This window comes from Pongo abelii, chromosome 12 (genome assembly GCF_028885655.2).
Source record: "Pongo abelii isolate AG06213 chromosome 12, NHGRI_mPonAbe1-v2.0_pri, whole genome shotgun sequence".
NCBI classification, from domain to species: Eukaryota; Metazoa; Chordata; class Mammalia; order Primates; family Hominidae; genus Pongo; species Pongo abelii.
This window is the reverse complement of record NC_071997.2, coordinates 63,886,681-63,903,907: the sequence shown is the minus strand read 5'-3', so window position 1 is coordinate 63,903,907 and position 17,227 is coordinate 63,886,681. Positions and strand designations below refer to the sequence as shown.

The 17,227-nt window shown below is 39.6% G+C and overlaps 2 protein-coding genes across 18 annotated transcripts in view; one reads left to right on the top strand and one right to left on the bottom strand.

The window, feature by feature from the left end:
• Positions 1 to 1,197: 1,197 nt before the first annotated feature.
• Positions 1,198 to 5,246, bottom strand: FBXO48 (F-box protein 48). 6 transcript variants are annotated; one of them, XM_009237232.3, is made up of 4 exons: positions 5,132 to 5,238; positions 4,061 to 4,396; positions 2,755 to 3,093; positions 1,198 to 2,284 (listed from the first exon to the last, which is right to left on the bottom strand). In XM_009237232.3, exons 3-4 carry the CDS (start codon positions 3,058 to 3,060, stop codon positions 2,123 to 2,125), a joined length of 468 nt encoding a protein of 155 aa, XP_009235507.1. In that variant the 5' UTR covers positions 3,061 to 3,093; positions 4,061 to 4,396; positions 5,132 to 5,238; the 3' UTR covers positions 1,198 to 2,122. The 6 variants fall into 6 exon arrangements, with proteins under 6 accessions (XP_009235507.1, XP_009235506.1, XP_063569729.1 ...); XM_009237231.3 differs by lacking the exon at positions 4,061 to 4,396 and having other exon boundaries at positions 5,136 to 5,246; XM_063713659.1 differs by having other exon boundaries at positions 2,755 to 4,426; positions 5,136 to 5,238.
• Positions 5,247 to 5,499: 253 nt separating this feature from the next.
• Positions 5,500 to 17,227, top strand: part of APLF (aprataxin and PNKP like factor) — a 110,374-nt gene continuing 98,646 nt past the window's right edge. For 6 of the 12 annotated variants that reach the window (XM_054546059.2, XM_009237225.4, XM_054546069.2 and 3 more), the window contains exon 1: positions 5,502 to 5,755. In XM_054546059.2, coding sequence (XP_054402034.1) covers positions 5,660 to 5,755 — 96 coding nt within the window. In that variant the 5' untranslated portion in view covers positions 5,502 to 5,659. 12 annotated transcript variants of the gene reach the window in all.

Below are 17,227 nucleotides of genomic sequence, written 5' to 3'. Positions count from 1 at the left end.
AAAACCACACACGTGGTTGGAAGCAAGAAGGGTGAGTCTCCCTAATTAGGATAACTTCTATTAACAGATGATGATGATAGACTGCAAGGGGGCTGGACAAAAATAACCAACATCCATTACAAAAAAACAGCTAAAAATATATGTGTACATATACTATTGTACACAGACGCTATTCAGCAAAATGCTTATAGCTTTAATTTTTCCCATACTTGAAAATTTCCAAGTGCTTTCTTATCTTTTATGAAATAAAATTAGTAGGATACCTTTCTTTCTTCTTTTTTTTTTTTTGAGATGAAGTTTCACTCTTGTTGCCCAGGCTGGAGTGCAATGGCGTGATCTCGGCTCACTGCAACCTCTGCCTCCCAGGTTCAAGCGATTCTCCTGCCTCAGCCTCCCAATAGCTGGGATTACAGGCACCCGCCACCACGCCTGGCTAATTTTTGTATATTTAGTAGAGACAGAGTTTCACCATGTTGACCAGGCTGGTCTTGAACTTCTGACCTGAGGTGATCCACCCACCTTGGCCTCCCAAAGTGCTGGGATTACAGGTGTGAGCCATGGTGTACAGCCCCTTTCTTTTGTTAAGAGTAAATGGGCAGAAGAGAATGTTGTTGGGTCTAGAAATCATACTCTATGATCATCAGTGGAATTGGAGAGAAGACCTAGAAAGAGACAGGCTAGCAGTCTTCAAATGTCTGGCAATCATAGAGAGGAAGGACTGAATCAGCCTGGTTCTAGAGTGTGGAAGTGGGGCTAGAAGGCAAATGTTACAGAGAGGTGGTCTTCAGTTCAAGCCTAGACTACAACTGGACTGTTTTGTGACATGACAGAGATGCTATTAGTAGAAGTACAGGATTTGAACTTGGGCTGGCTGACTGACAGTGTTCCTATTGAGAAAATTACTGAATAGTCCTGGAGACTTGACTGCCTGATTTTCAAGGACTCTTCCAACTCTAAGAAGATAGTAGGAGACAATTAATTATCTACTGCTTGATTCAACATACGGAATTTGCATATAGTGGGGCATCTTTCTAATATTTGCCTATTTGTTAAATATTGGTTTCCTGGATTCTTATGTTTAATGCTATAGAGAACAGTTTTTAAGAAGAAAACCCCACACTAACTAAAGCAGTTTGTAGACACTTTTTTACTATGGTGGTAACCACAGATTCAGAAAAAACAATTTGTTACAGTGAGTAGTATATCATCTGTTTTTATGAAAAAAGAGAAACAAAAGTTTTTAAAAGTTAAAATAAAGGTTCCTTAAAAGTTATAAACTTTAACAAAGACAAATGTTAAGGATTCTTTAGAATAATAGTTTTCTTTTTAATATGGAGAAAACAAAAAGTAGCTGAAAGTCCTTTGTCTTGGTATCTAAGAATAGCACACTAGATGGTGCTATAAGGCTGTCAGAAAGAGAGTTTTACCAGGCTAGTGTGGCATTCTGATGGTAAAGCGTACTGGAAACTTTCCACTTACTTTCAGCTCCTGAGAGCCGTTCCAGGTTTATATAAAAGTAGTGGGAATCTCAATTGGACAAGCTTTAGCCCTGAGATGACATTAACTTAAAACTAAACCACAGGCTTAACACATTAAAAATAGTTTCACTATTTGACATTTCAATCTGATTCCACTGAAATAGAAATGTTAAAGTCATTAAAACGTCAATGTATTAATTTAAATGTATTGCTATTAATTTCACTTAGTCTTCCCATGAGCCTAGTTATAACTACCACTTAATGAATCTTTAAGTCAGTTTAAAGTGGCTTCCTGAAATTTTGAATTATCACTAAGCTGAGCATACAAATCACTCTTTCATTTAGTATTACGAATATATTAACACAAATACATGAAACATTGTATTTGGAAATCACTCTATCAGTATATTATTTCTTATAAAAATAACATTTCATGATTTTTCCACATTACAATAAAACCAGAAAAATTTTACTAAAGTGCAAAACAAAAATAAAGCTTTACTTTTATAATATTTCCATTTCACTTTCTTTTAAAAAGGTGAACAACAAAATGAATGAATAAAGATATTGCTTTTGCAACCTAGGAGTCATTTAAATTTTAAACTTTCAAAGACCTGAGATTTGTTTGTGATTTGTTTTTCCCATTATCTTTCCAGTTCTGCTTCTAGAATTTCCCCCCATGTATCTGCATCCATTGGGTACATGATTTTTTCTGGTAGGCTAATGGGAGAACAAATGTTGCTGTATCTGCCACTTAGCCATTCGTGTTTCACTTTACTCTTCTGGTAATTCCTCAGCAGTATTACCTGAAAGAGGTAAATCACCGTTAAAAAAGACTGTAGTAGGTGGTTGGCTAGTGAATATGTTTAAAGCAAGAGAAGCAGATTGACAGGGCTGATAAAAGAGTAAGTATTTACATTGATATATACATATATTAATAAATTTATGTGTCTGTGTATGTGTGTGTATGTATATGTGTATTTACACGGAGTGGGATAAGGTGAAGTGAAAAGAAGGAGCTAATTCCCTTCTGGTTAACACAGGAAAATTCCTGAATTTAGAATTTAAAAAATGCAAAAGGATAAATGAAAGATAGGGTGGAAACAGTGTGGTTAGCAGGAAAAGACTAATAACTTTAACTCACTTCCAAGTCAACACACTGTCTGTGTTATTCTGCATATGTAACTCTGTCTCCTCCAAGCAGAAGTTAGAATTGGCGCAAACCTGCTATCATAACACTGTCAATAACACTGCAGATTGCAAAGATTAAACTTACCCTCCAGGAATAACCACTTTCTAGATCGTCATCTATTTCTCTTCGGCACACAGCTCTTACAGTCATGCAGTGAGGTTTCCATAAAGAGTCACTGTTTCTTATTCTGTCATTCCAGCTCCTGCATGTCAATGAAGCCCTGCACAGACTCCGAATGTCCAGCTGACTGAAAATTTTAAAAGTGATTTCTGTAGGCAGCAGTTCAACAAAGTTGTTTTGACTCTCATTTTTTTCCTTCTCAGCATCCACAGAGTTCACTTCTGTGTGAGAAACTCTTGAATTATTGTTTCTCTTGGAGTTTTTATGCATAGCTTAATGTTTTAAGTTATCCTCATATGTAACCTAAAAGGCAAAATTTAAACATGCTCAGTCTCCAAATAGGAGTATAAATCCTACTTTAAGTCAGATGCTTTTTGGGTATAATTTAAGAACTCTTTCTTGACTTTAGCTTCTCAATCTGTAAAATGGGCCAATGCTGCCGCTCTCCTGAAAGTTCTTTCAAGGATTAATAGTGATAGTGCGTAAAACATCTAGTCTTGCTACATCTGAATTGCACATGGGAGGCACCCAACATGTTAGTTTCACTCTCACCCAGGCTGGAGTGCAGCTGTGTCATAATAGCTCACTGCAGCCTCAAACTCCAGCCTCCAGCGATTCTCTTGACTCAGCATACCCCGCCCCCCTCTTTTTAAAAAAAAAGACAAAAAAAAAAAAAAAAACCAGAAAACCAAAAACTGTTTTATGGAGAAATGGTTCTTGCTATGTTGTCCAGGCTGGTCTTGAACTCTTGTCCTCAAGCAATCCTTCTGCCTCAGCCTCCCAGAGTGCTGGGATGACAGGTATGAGCCACCATACCCGGTACTTTTGTACCTTTGAAAATGTGTATGAGTCAATCCTATTAAACTCCTGAATACTTGTTGTACATGGGAACTGATGCCTCATCATTAATTTGCAATTTGTGACTTAATCATAAACTTGCTGGACTTCTAGTTGTTTATATAAGAATTTTATCTACTTGTATCTAATAGGTAGGTAGGTGCTTACATTTGACACAACTACTGTCTGAAATGGACAAGAAGATGAGATCTGGATTATGAAACAAAGTCTCAAATATTCAACTCAGTCATAAGAGTAGTGTTTTAGAAATGGCCCCTTGAAGCTATCCTACATGCATAATTACGAGCTAAGGATAATAGTCACTGAAGACATCAAGCAACAGTGACAACTGTAAACAATGTTTAGAACTCAGCTAGGTACAGTATGTGACTATTTGAAGTCCAGATTTAAAGCTCAGTTTCAGCTAATTTACCTAAGGTGAATGGTGTAGGCTTCCCAAATCAGTTGAAAGCATGACTGGGTACATCACCATCCTTGAGTTACTTTTGTATATAAAGACAGCTTGTATTCACTTAAAATCAGTTTATTCCATTTTGCACTTCCTTTTATAATGGGGGTTGGTTGTGCAAGAGGAGAGGTTTGAGATACAGCTAAATACTTCTTTCAACTCAGCTGAACACAAATCTCTTTTCTAGATGAGCTACTCAGCTATGTTTCCGGACTTGCCAAGACCACGGTGGCTCCAATTCATGATCCAGATTAGCTGTGGTGGCTGGAACTGTAGTCTGTGTTCAACAGAGGTCTTCTTCTTGAGGGTTTGGGGAAGTAAGAAAGCAAACTGGTAAAAACGGGTGAGTCAAGAGCAAGTTTTTGCCATGCACCTTGGCCCCTCCCACCACCAATACAAACCAAAGCCAAACCACAACGTTCTTGAAAAGAATCTCACATTACGAAAACGTTACAGTGTATTTAAACGTTACAGTGTGTTTATCCACTTCTCCCAGGATCTTACTGGGAGAATAAAATGCTTCCCCTTGTGGAATTCCTGTAACGGGAATGAAGGCTTTTGAATTTCACAGCAGGGGATGCCTTGGCGAGGTTCTAAAATCCCCCTAGGAATCTTTCTTCTACGTCCAGGTTCGCCTGGATGCCTGGAAACGACCCCTCTTCTGCCCTTTCTCCTTTATGAACCGAGCTTTCCTGAATTCTCTCTCAAGTGAAGTAAAAGCTCGTCCCCCTTTCAACTATCACTCGGAGGGATAGATCGGCGGCAGCGCAGTCGGAGGGGCGGGGAACCCCACTCCGTCCAGATCCCGCGGGTCAGGGCTAATCACCCCACGTCCCTTCTGAGCCACCCTCCTTGTGTCCCGCGCGGGTTGCAGCTGCTGGAACCCAAGAACACGGGGCACTGACAAGTGACAACAACCGTCAGCGCTGACTGTCACTGCGGCTCCAGGCCGCGGAGGGAAGGCTGAGCTTGCGTCCGGGCCGCGTCCCCGGGAGCGTAGACACCTAAGCCAACGGGAACATAAGCCCCTTCTACCTACTAGGCCGCGGTGGCTTCTCCTCCCGCGATTTAAATCCTCCGGAATTCGAATCCTTCCCCATAGCTCTTCGCATCCCGCCCACCTGAGTCCCGCCCTGCTGACTCGGAACTCGCGCAGGCGCCGAGGGGGGCGCGCAGTGCCTTTGGGGATTGGTAGTTTTTTCCAGGGCGTCTCAGCTCGGAAAAGGAAGTGAAGAAAGGCACCAGGACTACAAGGCCCGGCGTCCTCCAAGATGGGACGGAGGTGAAAAGGGTGGTGGGGAATAAGCCGGGGTTTTTAAACAATAGTTTTGAGGCGGCGTGACTGGGGAATCCCCGGTTGCGTCATTAGTAGGAGTGGAGGGGCGGGACTCGGGAAGCTGCGGCGGGGCGGGGCTCTGAGAGGACCGGCGCAGCCGCGGGGAGCCTTTGCGGCCCTCCCCCAGTGTTTTTCCCAAGGCCTGGGCTTGCCCCGCGCGTGTCTGTGGAAGGCGGAAACAGTGGAGGGGCCAGTCTCCTGGCGAAGGGGCCTAATCCTTGCCCGCCATGTCTGGGGGCTTCGAGCTGCAGCCGCAGGACGGCGGTCCCCGGGTGGCCCTGGCGCCCGGGGAGACGGTGATCGGCCGCGGGCCGCTGCTGGGAGTAAGTGTGGGTGGGGGGCTCAGCGGACCCCGAAAGCCGTGGAGGTCCGCGCCGGCTCCTGAAGACCGGCCCTAGTCCTGGCCGGTTTCCCCACCGCCCTGGTCCGCCGGTCCGGATTTTAGAAGTTTGGGGCCGCACGTTTTTCAGTTACCTTTAAGCAATTCACAAACATTTCTTTATGTTGCTTTTAAAACACTGACTGTATTACCATTATTATCTTACCCAGGAATTGGCAAACTAGAGTCTGGGGGCCAAATCCAGCCTATGTTTGTATGGCCCCATGAACTAAAAATGATTCTTAAATTCTAAAATGTAAAATGTAAACAAAAAACCTACTGATTTTTCAGGGGGAATAGTTGCTCCAAGGGTTGAGGGTATTGCGGCTTGTCTTGTAAAGCCGGAAATATTTACAGTAGTGTCTGATCCTTTACAGAAAAGTTTGCCGAACTGTGATATTACGCCTTCTAGGCTAATTTAAGCTTTGGTGTCTTTTGCAGAGCTGTGTGGACCTCATTTATTTATTTATATTATTTATTATTTCCAGTAAAATGAGTAGCTAACCCTTCATAAGTAATGTGTATAGCGTTCGTGTCATTGGTCTAAGGAGACATTACCTATACCAACATCTTTAACTGTCTCAAGACCTTATCAGTTAGGTATTTTTATTATCCTCATTGTTCAGATGAGAAAATTGAGCCATACATACATTATTTAAAGTCCATACATAAGCTTTTGGACACATAATGCCACAAAGCTAAATATTCTGTACTTTCTTTGGTAGGTTTAGGAATGAGAACATTTGCATATTGCATTCCGGAATTCTATAGTTCTCTTAAATACATCTAGTTTTTAATTTTTTTCTTTAGCATTCAACATTTCTTGTTTGGTGCTCACTGTGTAGAATATTTTGCAGATTCTAGCACTGTGTGGCATACAAAGATGAATGGAACATGGGTCCCTACCCTCTAGGAGTTTTCTCTTGGGACTGGGGAGACAGCTGTGTCAGTGAGCTAACACCAAGGAGTAAGGAGTGTGTACTCTTATCCTGGTTAACTTCCAGAGTCTAAATGGAACCATTGGTACTTGCCTTAGGTACCTTCTGGGAGCAGGGAAAGGAGTGGTAAAGATTGTATTATGGAAGCTGGTCCTAAAGGAGTGTGTGTGTGTGTGTGTGTGTGTGTGTGTTGTGTGTTGTGTACATGCACATGTGCATGTGGTAAGGTTATTGAGGAAGTAGATATTCAATTGCTGTTCATTTTTTTACTGGACAAGTGATTACTTAAATGTTTAACATCATTTCTATTTTTTTCATCGTTTATCGGCCTATACAAACGCTGGAAGGAACTGTCTGGAGGCTTTATTTTTCTTTTAAATTCATAGGTTAGAAACTTAAGAGTATGTGCTTAATCTAGTAATCATATGTCTGGTGACTAACGAGTTTTGACTTGCTTAAGAAATTGTCACCAGTAGAGTCCTGTGGGTCTGGTTAAAAGATGGGTGAATTTTAGGGCCGTGGTTTAGAAACATGGCAACAGATTGCAGACCCTTTCATTATTTGTAGCTTGTTCTTTGTGTTGTCGACTTGCTAATGTGAGATGAGCCTATTTGGTATCTGTTTTTAAAAATGGTAAGGAGTGAAAGCTGGGCAATTACCTGGTCAAGATTTTGCTTTTCCTTTTGAAATAACATTCAGGGATGAGATTCTCTTGCCAAGGTTGGCATGTATCGGAAGTGGTTATGAATGACGTCCTAAGTGTGTTAAAGGAAAAATTTGGGGAACAAACAAATCGCCTTATAGTTTTTTCGATTTTGGAGCTGACAGATGCACTCGATTCTTCTCTGCAGTGGTTAAAACACAACATAAGGGCTCCTGTTTCCAACAACAGCAATTCCAGTGAGATTTATTTTTGTATTGTGAGAGAGCGAATACTGAGTTCTAAGTGGAAAACTCAGTAAGTTCATTGTAAATTGGTATCGGAAACGATTAATATAAATAAGGATGATTTTGAACTTTCTTAATTGGGCATGTTTTTCTGAGACAAGCTTCACAAACCTTGATGGCCACACAAACATAAAAGTTTATAATCTCACTGTGTAAAATAGTCTTGGTAGTAAAACAGTTTGACAATGAGAATGTTTTTGTATTTTTATGGTGGTAGGAAAACACAACAGAGAAACCTGTCACAGAGAACAAAGGACAATGAAATTTAATCTTTCTTGTTCCCTTTGCTTTCATGTGAGTCATCAGAGAACCCCAGGTCTTTGTTTACTAGATTTTGATTCTGCTCCATGATTGGCATCAGTTAGAAGGTTTTACAGCAGGATTAATCTTCAGAGAACTTGAGTTAAAACAGCCAATCCAAAAGATTACATATTGTGTGATTCCATTTATATAACATCATTGAAATTGCGAAATTGCAAAATTTCAAAAATGGAGAACAGATTAGTGGTTGCCAAAGGTTAAAAAATTAGGCAGGAGGGCAGAAGGGAATGGATATGGCTATAAAATAGCAACATGAGGGATATTTGTGGTGATAGAAATGTGCTTTGTCTGGACTGTGTCAGTATCGATATCTTAGGTTGATACATTGTACTATAGTTTTGTAAGATGTTACCATTGGGGGAAACTGGATAAATGGTACAAGAGATATTTCTATATTTTATCTTTCAACTGCATGTGAATCTACCATTATCTTAAGAAATTTAATTTAAAAGGGTTTTACAGTACGACATGTCAAGCACTGTTAGGCCCAAGTATTTGCTTTATGGGTTTTAATTAAAGCTGTTACACTCTTAAATGAAATCTACTATTTCTGATTTCAGATTTTTCTTATTTTGTTTTGACAGCAGGGATTATATGACATATTTCTTTATGATCTATTTTCCTCCTAGGAAACAAGATAGCAAAAGATATCTAGTGATATTTTCTCAATGTAGATGTAATTAAATTGACTGCTTTGATTCAAAGGAGAAGGGTCCTCAGTTGGGGGAACAGGGAAGGTCATAGGCTTCAGTATAGACTCTTCAGGTGGCATCAGTTCACCACTTCTAAGAATGTTGTAAATGTTCTACAAAGTTTACACAAAGTAAGCATCCCCTGACCTGGCAGCTCTATACTTTAACTGCTTGTTGCAGAATCCTGGCTGTCCTGGAATGCTGTTCCTACCTGCTCCAACATAGGTTTCTTCCCTTTCGTTTCTTTTATTTCTAGATTTGCCCTTCCCTCATTTTATTATTTAGCCTACAACCAGTGCCTAGCACATAGTAGGCCTTTAACACATGATTTCTTCCTTCCATTTCTGCATCTCAGCCTCTCATTCACTCTACCCTCAAAAAGAGCCTAATTGTGACTTAGATATGAAAAAGGGTTATCATTGAGTTTTGAAGTGAATTTAAATATAGTAAAGATGCAGTCCTACCAACTGCTAAATCTTAAGGAGTAGCATTCATAATGAATTAAATTTTAACATTTTTCCTGTTTTGTTGATTGATAATTGGCTAAATTCAGGAAATAGTTGATAAATATATACTATGGTTGGATGAGAAGGAGTATAGGAGAAATAAAGGTGAATGAGAAACAAGTCTTTGCTCTCAAGAAACTTATAGTTTTGTAGGTTTGAGAGACAAATAAACAAGTATTAGTAACTAAACAAGGCTACAACCTCACGTGGGGACTGGAGCCAGGCTGACACTTGGAGTGAGCGAAGTGGGAGGGAAGAAGAAAAACAACACAGGGACAGTGATAAATGACAACAGTTCTGCCTCAGTGTTGGGAAGGCCACAAGGAGAGAGTCTGTATGCAATCCCTGCTACTTTCCCCTATTCCCACTTGGTAACAGTGTCATATTGTTTTTTTAAGAATAGTAAGAAATTTGAATTTTTAGATATAATTCCTGATTTTTAAAAGGTCACATTTTTATTAAAAGTTTTGGTTAAATACCATGAGTCTGTTGATGAAGAGTTAAATTCTATAAAATATTTCAAGAGATTTATTCTGAGCCAAATATGAGTGACCATGGCCCGTGACACAGCCCTCAGGAGGTCCTGAGAACATGTTCCCAAGGTGGTCAGAGTACAGCTTGGTTTTTATATATTTTAGGGAGGCATGAGACATCAATCAAATACATTTAAGAAATACATTGGTTTGGTTCAGAAAGGCAGGACAACCCAAAGCAGGGGCTTCCAGGCTATAGGTAAATGTAAACATTTTCTGGTTGACAATTGGTTGAGTTTATCTCAAGACCTGAGATCAAAGGAAATGTTCAGGTTAAGATAAAGGATTGTGGAGACCAAGTTTTATTTTGCAGAGCTCTCAGATAGCTGACTTCAGAGATAGCAGGTTGTAAAATGTTTCTTATCAGACCTGAAAGGGTGCCTGGCTCTTAATTGATTATCTCCTGGATCTGGAAAGGAAGGAAGGAAAACAAAGGGGAAAGGGAATTCTCTATAGAATGTGGGTTTTTCCCACAAGAGACTTTGCAGGACAATTCCAAGGTATGGCAAAGAAATATATTTTAAGGTAAAACATTTTGATTTTCTTCCTTGTTATGCCTGAGTCAGACTGGAAAGTAAGTCACGTTATACAGGGCTAAATAAAACTCATCTGATGAGAATTTATGGTTTGTAGGGCATGACTCCCCAGACCCCTTAGAAAGGAATTTGGGCAAGATAAAAAAAAAATAATAATCAGAGCTTAGTCCTCAAGCTAGACAGAATGATGTCACAGGGTACAGAGAGGTATAAGAAGGAACCTGAAGTTAAGAGGTGGGATCAGGGAAAGAAAGCTTCATGAACTTGGTAGCATGTTGAGTTTGACTGTGGTGTGTTGGGACAGTTAGAATTTTGGTAGGTGAAGAGTGGGTGGTATAAGGAAGGGCTTGTGTGGTTTAAGGCTCTAAGATATGGTGTGTTGGTTAATTGGGTAAGTGTTGACCAGGCTTGTGGGATGATCACATTATGTCAATGATCCTGTTTAACTTTTACAAACATTGTTTTTTAATATATTAGTTTTTAAAGTAGACTTTATTTTATGGAGTAGTTGTAGGTTCACAGCAAAACTGAGTGGAAAGTACAGAGAGTTCCCATATACTCTCTGCCCTCTTACATGTACAGCTTCCCCGACTATCAACATTCTACACAGTATGGTATGTTTGTTGCAATTGGTGAATCCACATTGACATGTCATTATCACCCAAAGTTCATAGTTTACATTGGGGTTAACTCTTGGTGTTGTACATCCGATGGGTTTTGACAAATGTATAATGACATGTAACTACCATTGCAGTATAACACAGAATTGTTCCACTGCCCTAAAATTTTCTGTGCTCTGCGTATTCATCCCCCAGAGGCTCCCCGGGACCCCTGGCAACTACTGGACTCTTTTACTTTCTCCATAGTTTTGCGTTTTTCAGAATGTCATAGAGTTGGAGTCATACAGTACATAACCTTTTCAGGTTTCACTTAGTAATATGTATTTAAGGTTCCTCCAAGTCTTTTCATGGCTTGATAGCTCATTTCTTTTTAGTGATGAATAATATTCCATTGTCGGCTTATCCATTCACCTACTAAAGGTCATCTTGGTTGCTTTCAAGTTTTAGTGATCGTGGATAATACAACTACAAACATTTGGGTGCAGATTTTTGTGTGAACATAGGTCTTCAACTCATTTAGGTAGATACTAAGGAGCACAGTTGCTGGATTGGATAGTAAAGTTGTATAGTAATGGTATGTTTAGTGTTGTAAGAAACTGCCAAACTGTCTTCCAGAGTGGCTGTACTATTTGCATTCCCACCAGCAATGAATGACAGTTCTTGTCAATGGACATCCTTATCAACATTTGGTGTTATCAGTGTTTTAAATTTTGATCATTCTAATGTGAGGTAAATCACTTTTCATATGTATGTTTTGAGTGGACAAAAATACAACAGTCAACACAGAAGACTCCTGTGATTGAATATGTGGTTATTTCTCCCTACCAACAAGCAAGCGGTCACTTTTGCAGCAGACATCAACTGCGTGTCCTCTAATTCAGTTTAATTCTGACACCATCTATCTGGAGATAGCATCAGCTCCCACAGGTTGAGGGCTCAGTTCCCAAGATTTCCCCCCACTTCTGATGGCAATTGCAAGCCCCAAGTTGTTTTACCTGTGCTTCTGAACCACTGGCTGTAAACTGGGGATCCCATGGCCCTTTCCTTGGGCTCTATTAATTTTCTAGAGCAGCTCCTAGAACTGGTTTGTTATAAGGGATATGACAAAGGATACAGATGAGGAGATGCATAGGGTAAGCTATGGGAAGGGATACTGGGCTTCCATGCTCTCACCAAGTGTACCACCCTCCAGAAACCTCTACATGTTCACCTGTTTGGAAGCTTTCCTAACCCTGTCCCCTTTGGGTTTTTATGGAGTCATCATTATTTAGTCATGATTGATTAAACCATTGGCCATTAGTGATCAGCTAACCTTTAGCGCCTCTCCTCTCCCTAGAGGAGGCTGGGGCTTGGGGCTGAAAGTCCCAATTCGCTAATTATACCTTGGTCTTTCCAGTGACTAGCTCCCACCCTGAAGCTATCTAAGGGCTGCTAGATGTCACTTAACTCATTAGCATACAAAAAGACATCACTTGGGAGATTCTGAGGATTTTAGTGGTTATGCCAGGCAACAGGGACAAAGATTATATTTTACAGTTATATATATCTTCCCCTGAATTAATGCCTTCATATTTTCATCCCCCATTTACTACTTACCATGAATATGCTATCTTCTCACATGTCTTCATACTTTTGTATGAGTTCCTTTCTTTGGTAATTTGATTTTGTAGGTAGTGTCTGGGTACCTGTATTTTTTTGAGGTGGAGTTTTGTTCTTCTTGCCCAGGCTGGAGTTCAATGGTGAGATCTTGGCTCACCACAACCTCCGCCTTCTGGGTTCAAGAGATTCTCCTGCCTCGGCCTCCTGAGTAGCTGGGATTATAGGCATGTGCCACCACAACCGGCTAATTTTGTATTTTTAGTAGAGACAGGGTTTCTCTATGTTGATCAGGCTGGTCTCAAACTCCTGACCTTAGGTGATCTGCCTGCCTCAGCCTCCCAAAGTGTTAAGATTACAGGCGTGAGCCTCCACGCCTGGGTGGTACCTGTGTTTTTAAAAGCTCTGAAGATGATTGTATTGCAAAGCCAGAGTTAAAAACTACTTCTAGACACATTAAGTAGAGTACTTGGCACAGAATAGGTCTTTAAGAAATGTCTGCTGAACCGAACTGAATAAGCAAAATAACTACTTAGACACATTAATTTTCCAAAGTCCCAAGTGGTGCTCTAAACCCACTTTTGTCTTCTTAAGCTCTCATGTCTTTATTTACTATGTTGCCTCTGTCATCATATATTAATGATGAGGATGATGTTCTCACACTTGTGCAGCATTCATTTTGTAAGCAGCATTGCAAGCCAAACAGGTTGGATGAGTTGAAATTTCAGTGACATCATGATAGTCAGCACAATTTCATCATATTGGCTAACAATTCACCAGCCTTGAATTAGAGCTCAAAAAGCATTGGATTGCTTTTTAAAATCTAAAGTGATGCATATTAATCAGTATTGTGAATTAGGTGTTTGTGAGGTTGCCTGATAACCTACCATTTACACCATTATTCTTATGGGAAAGCATATTCACAAGTTCCAAAGAACATTTCACATCAAATATATTAACACTTTAAAGAGAACTTGATTTCTGAATTGAAGTGTTTATGGAGAGTCTCTGGGCAAAATCAAGTCTATTTCTTCATAATTGCCCCTTCTTAACATCAGAAGTTGGACTTTGTACATTCCAAATACGATAATGTTAAACATCTTATATCAACTACTTTTGCTCTGTTGAGGAATAAGACCGACCTCTTATCAAATATTATGGCAGAGTCTCAGCATAGATGACTGAGCTCTGGAATGCATGCTGGACTTGGCACTGGGAAGATCTCTAGATAAGAAAATTTTATGATTTGTAGACTTCTTTATAGTAACCAGTCTGGATTCAGTTTGAGTCTTTTATATATATATATATATATATTTTACTTACCCTCTGCTCCACAAAAGTAGAAGGAAATAATCTAATGAAATTATGTCTAAAATAGATCCCATGCTTTTTTTTTTAGGTTTATGCATTTCACCATAATACTGGCTCAAATCCTATACTAGATGACTTTCTGTTTTTCTCTACCATGAAAATTTGAATTTGTCTATTTTTGTCTGTTGTTGATACAGCAAACTAGATAATCTTTTGGGAAAGCACTGTAAATTGTGAAGTATTGGGTAAAGTAATGTTTTTTGTATGTATTATGCTCTTTCCCAATTTTGCAAGATTATATACTCAATGTAGAAAATGTAGGACTTTTGCCTGTAATCCCAGCACTTTGGGAAGCCGAGGTGGGCGGATCACCTGAGGTCGGGAGTTCGAGACCAGCCTGATCAACATGGTGAAACCCTGTCTCTACCAAAAATACAAAAATTAGCCGGCTGTGGTGGTGCATGCCTGTAATCCCAGCTACTTGGGAGGTGGAGGCAGGAAAATCGTTTGAACCTGGGAGGCAGAGATTGCAGTGAGCTGAGATTGTGCCATTGCACTCCAGCCTGGGCAACAGAGTGAGACTCAAAAAAAAAAAAAAAAAAAAGTAGGAATTTCACCAAAATCAAGTAAGCAGGAAGACAAAATAAGCACTTCGAAGTCAATTACCAAGAGATAAGCACTGTAAACATTCAATGTAGTTCTTTCATGTATTTAATCTGTGTACATAGGTATATATTTTATTCAGTGTGTGTATTGTGCAATAGTTACCACTGATTTTTAATTAATATTATACTATAAATTTTGTTATTAATATTCTAAATAGTATTTTCAGTGCAACCTTCCAGTGGCTTACTGTCACACTTAAAACCCAAAGTCCTAATGGGTATGAGGTTTCCTTTTGGAGTGATGAATACGTCCTGGAAATAGAACTGATGGTTGCACAATTTTGTGAATACAGTTAACCCTGAACAACATGGGTTTTGAACTGCATAGGTCCACTTCTATGCAGATTCAACAAGTATATTGGAAAAGTTTTTGGGAGATTTGCGACAATTTGAAAAAACTCACAAACTCTGTATTTAAAAAACATTGAAAAATTAAAAAGATATGTCATGAATAAATAAAATATATGTAGATAGTAGTCTATTTTATCATTTACTACCATAAAATATACTCAAATCTATTATAAAAAGGTAAAATTTATCAAAATGTACACACACAAACACAGAGTGTACATAGTGCCATTTGCAGTTGAGAGATATGTAGACAAATGTAAAGCATAAAATTCACTGTAATACGTACTGTACTTCTGTAATAATTTCTAGCCACTTCTTGTTGCTGTTTTGGTGAGCTTTACTGTTGCAGGTATCTGCTTACGACAACATGTGATGTGAATCATCTCAGCATGAGCAGTTCAACTCTCCAGTAAATTGTATATCATAATAAAAACAGATCTCAGCTGGGTGTGGTAGCTCATGCCTGTAATCCTAGCACTTTGGGAGGCTGAGGTGGGAGGACTGCTTGAGCCTGAAGTTCAAGATCAGCCTGGACAACATAATGGGACTCCATCTCTACAAAAAGTAAATTAAAAAAAAATTAGCTAGGCATGGTGGTACATGCCTGTAATCCCAGCTACTCAGAGGCTGAGGTGGGAACCTCACTTGAGCCTGGGAGATTGAGGCAGCAGTGAGCCATGACTGCACCATTATACTCCAGCCTGAGTGACAGAGTGAGACCCTGTCTGTATTAGTCTGTTCTGACACTGCTAATAAAAACATAACCAAAACTGGGTAATTTATGAAGGAAAGAGGCTTAATTGACTCACAGTTCCACATGGCTGGGGAGGCCTCATAATCATGGTGGAAGACGAATGAGAAGCAAAGTCAAACGTCTTACATGGCATCAGGCAAGAGAGCTTGTGCAGGGGAACTCCCATTTATAAAACCATCAGATCTCGTGAGACTTATTTACTACCCTGAGAACAGTATGAGAGAAACCACCCCATGATTCAGTTATCTCCACCTGGTCCCACCCTTGACATGTGGGATTGTTACAATACAAGGTGAGATTTGAGAGGGGACACAGCCAAACTATACTATATCACTCTTTAAAAAAAAAAAGTGATCTCTCACGAGTCTTGTATTTTTTTATTGTGTTTAGTGCAATACCGTAAATCTTGATTAACACACCATGGGACCATGGGACCGATGTGAAATACCACTAGTGATGCTGGAAGTTCTCCCAAAAAGCAGAGAAAAATAATGGCAGAAAAAAAAAGAAAAGAAAAATTACAAGAAAAAGTTGAATTCCTTGATATATACAGTAGATTAAGGTCTGCAGCTGTGTTGCCTGCCATTTCAAAATAAATGAATACAGCATATGGACGATTGTAAAAAAAAGGAAAAGGAAATTCCTGAAGCTTTCACTGCAGCTATGCCAGCAGGTGGGAAAACCTTGTGCTTTTTGTAAAACGCCTTTTTATCTTGTATTAAAAATGCCATTTTTATGTGGATACAGGCTTGCTATAAGAAAAACATACCTATAGACTAATATGATTCAAGAAAAAGCAAAGCCATTATGTGACAACTTAAAGCAAAAGGAGGGTAAAAGATCTAAAGCTGGAGAATTTAATGCCAACAAAGAATGGTTTAATAATTTTAAAAAGATGTTTGGCTTTTAAAATGTCAAGGTAACAGAAAATGCAGTTTCTGCTGCCCAAGCAGCAGCAGATGAATTCCCAGATGTCATTAAGATAATCATTGAGGAGAAAGGATGTCTGTCTGAACAGGTTTTTTAATGCAGATCAAAGTGCCCTACTCTGGAAAAAAAATGCCACAAAGGACAGTTATTAGTAAGGAAGAGAAGTGAGCACTGGGATTTAAGGCAGGAAAGGATAGGTGGTTCTACTGTTTTGTGCAAATGCAGTTGGGTTTATGATTAGTACTGCCCTTATCTACAAAGGTGCTAACCCCTGAGCCTTGGAGGGAAAAGATAACCACCAGCTGCCATTCTTTTGGTTGTACAAAGAGAAGGTCTAGACATGAAAATCCTTTTTCTGAATTGGTTCTATCAATGCTTTGTCCCTGAAGTCAGGAAGTAACTTGCCAGTAGGAGACTGCCTTTTAGAATTCTTTTGAACAATGCCTCTGGCCACCCGGAGCCCCATGAGTTCAGTAACAAAGGTGCTGAAGTAGTCTACTTTCCCCCAAACACAGCATCTCTGATTCAGCCACTAGATGAGGGGATCATAAGGACTTTTAAGGCTCATTATACACAGTACTCTATGGAAAAGATTGTCGGTGTTATGGAAAAGAACCTCCCTAGAGAGAACATCACAAGTCCCGAAGGATTACACCATTGAAGACACCATTGTTGTTACAGAAAAAGTCATGAAAGCCATCAAGCCTGAAGCAGT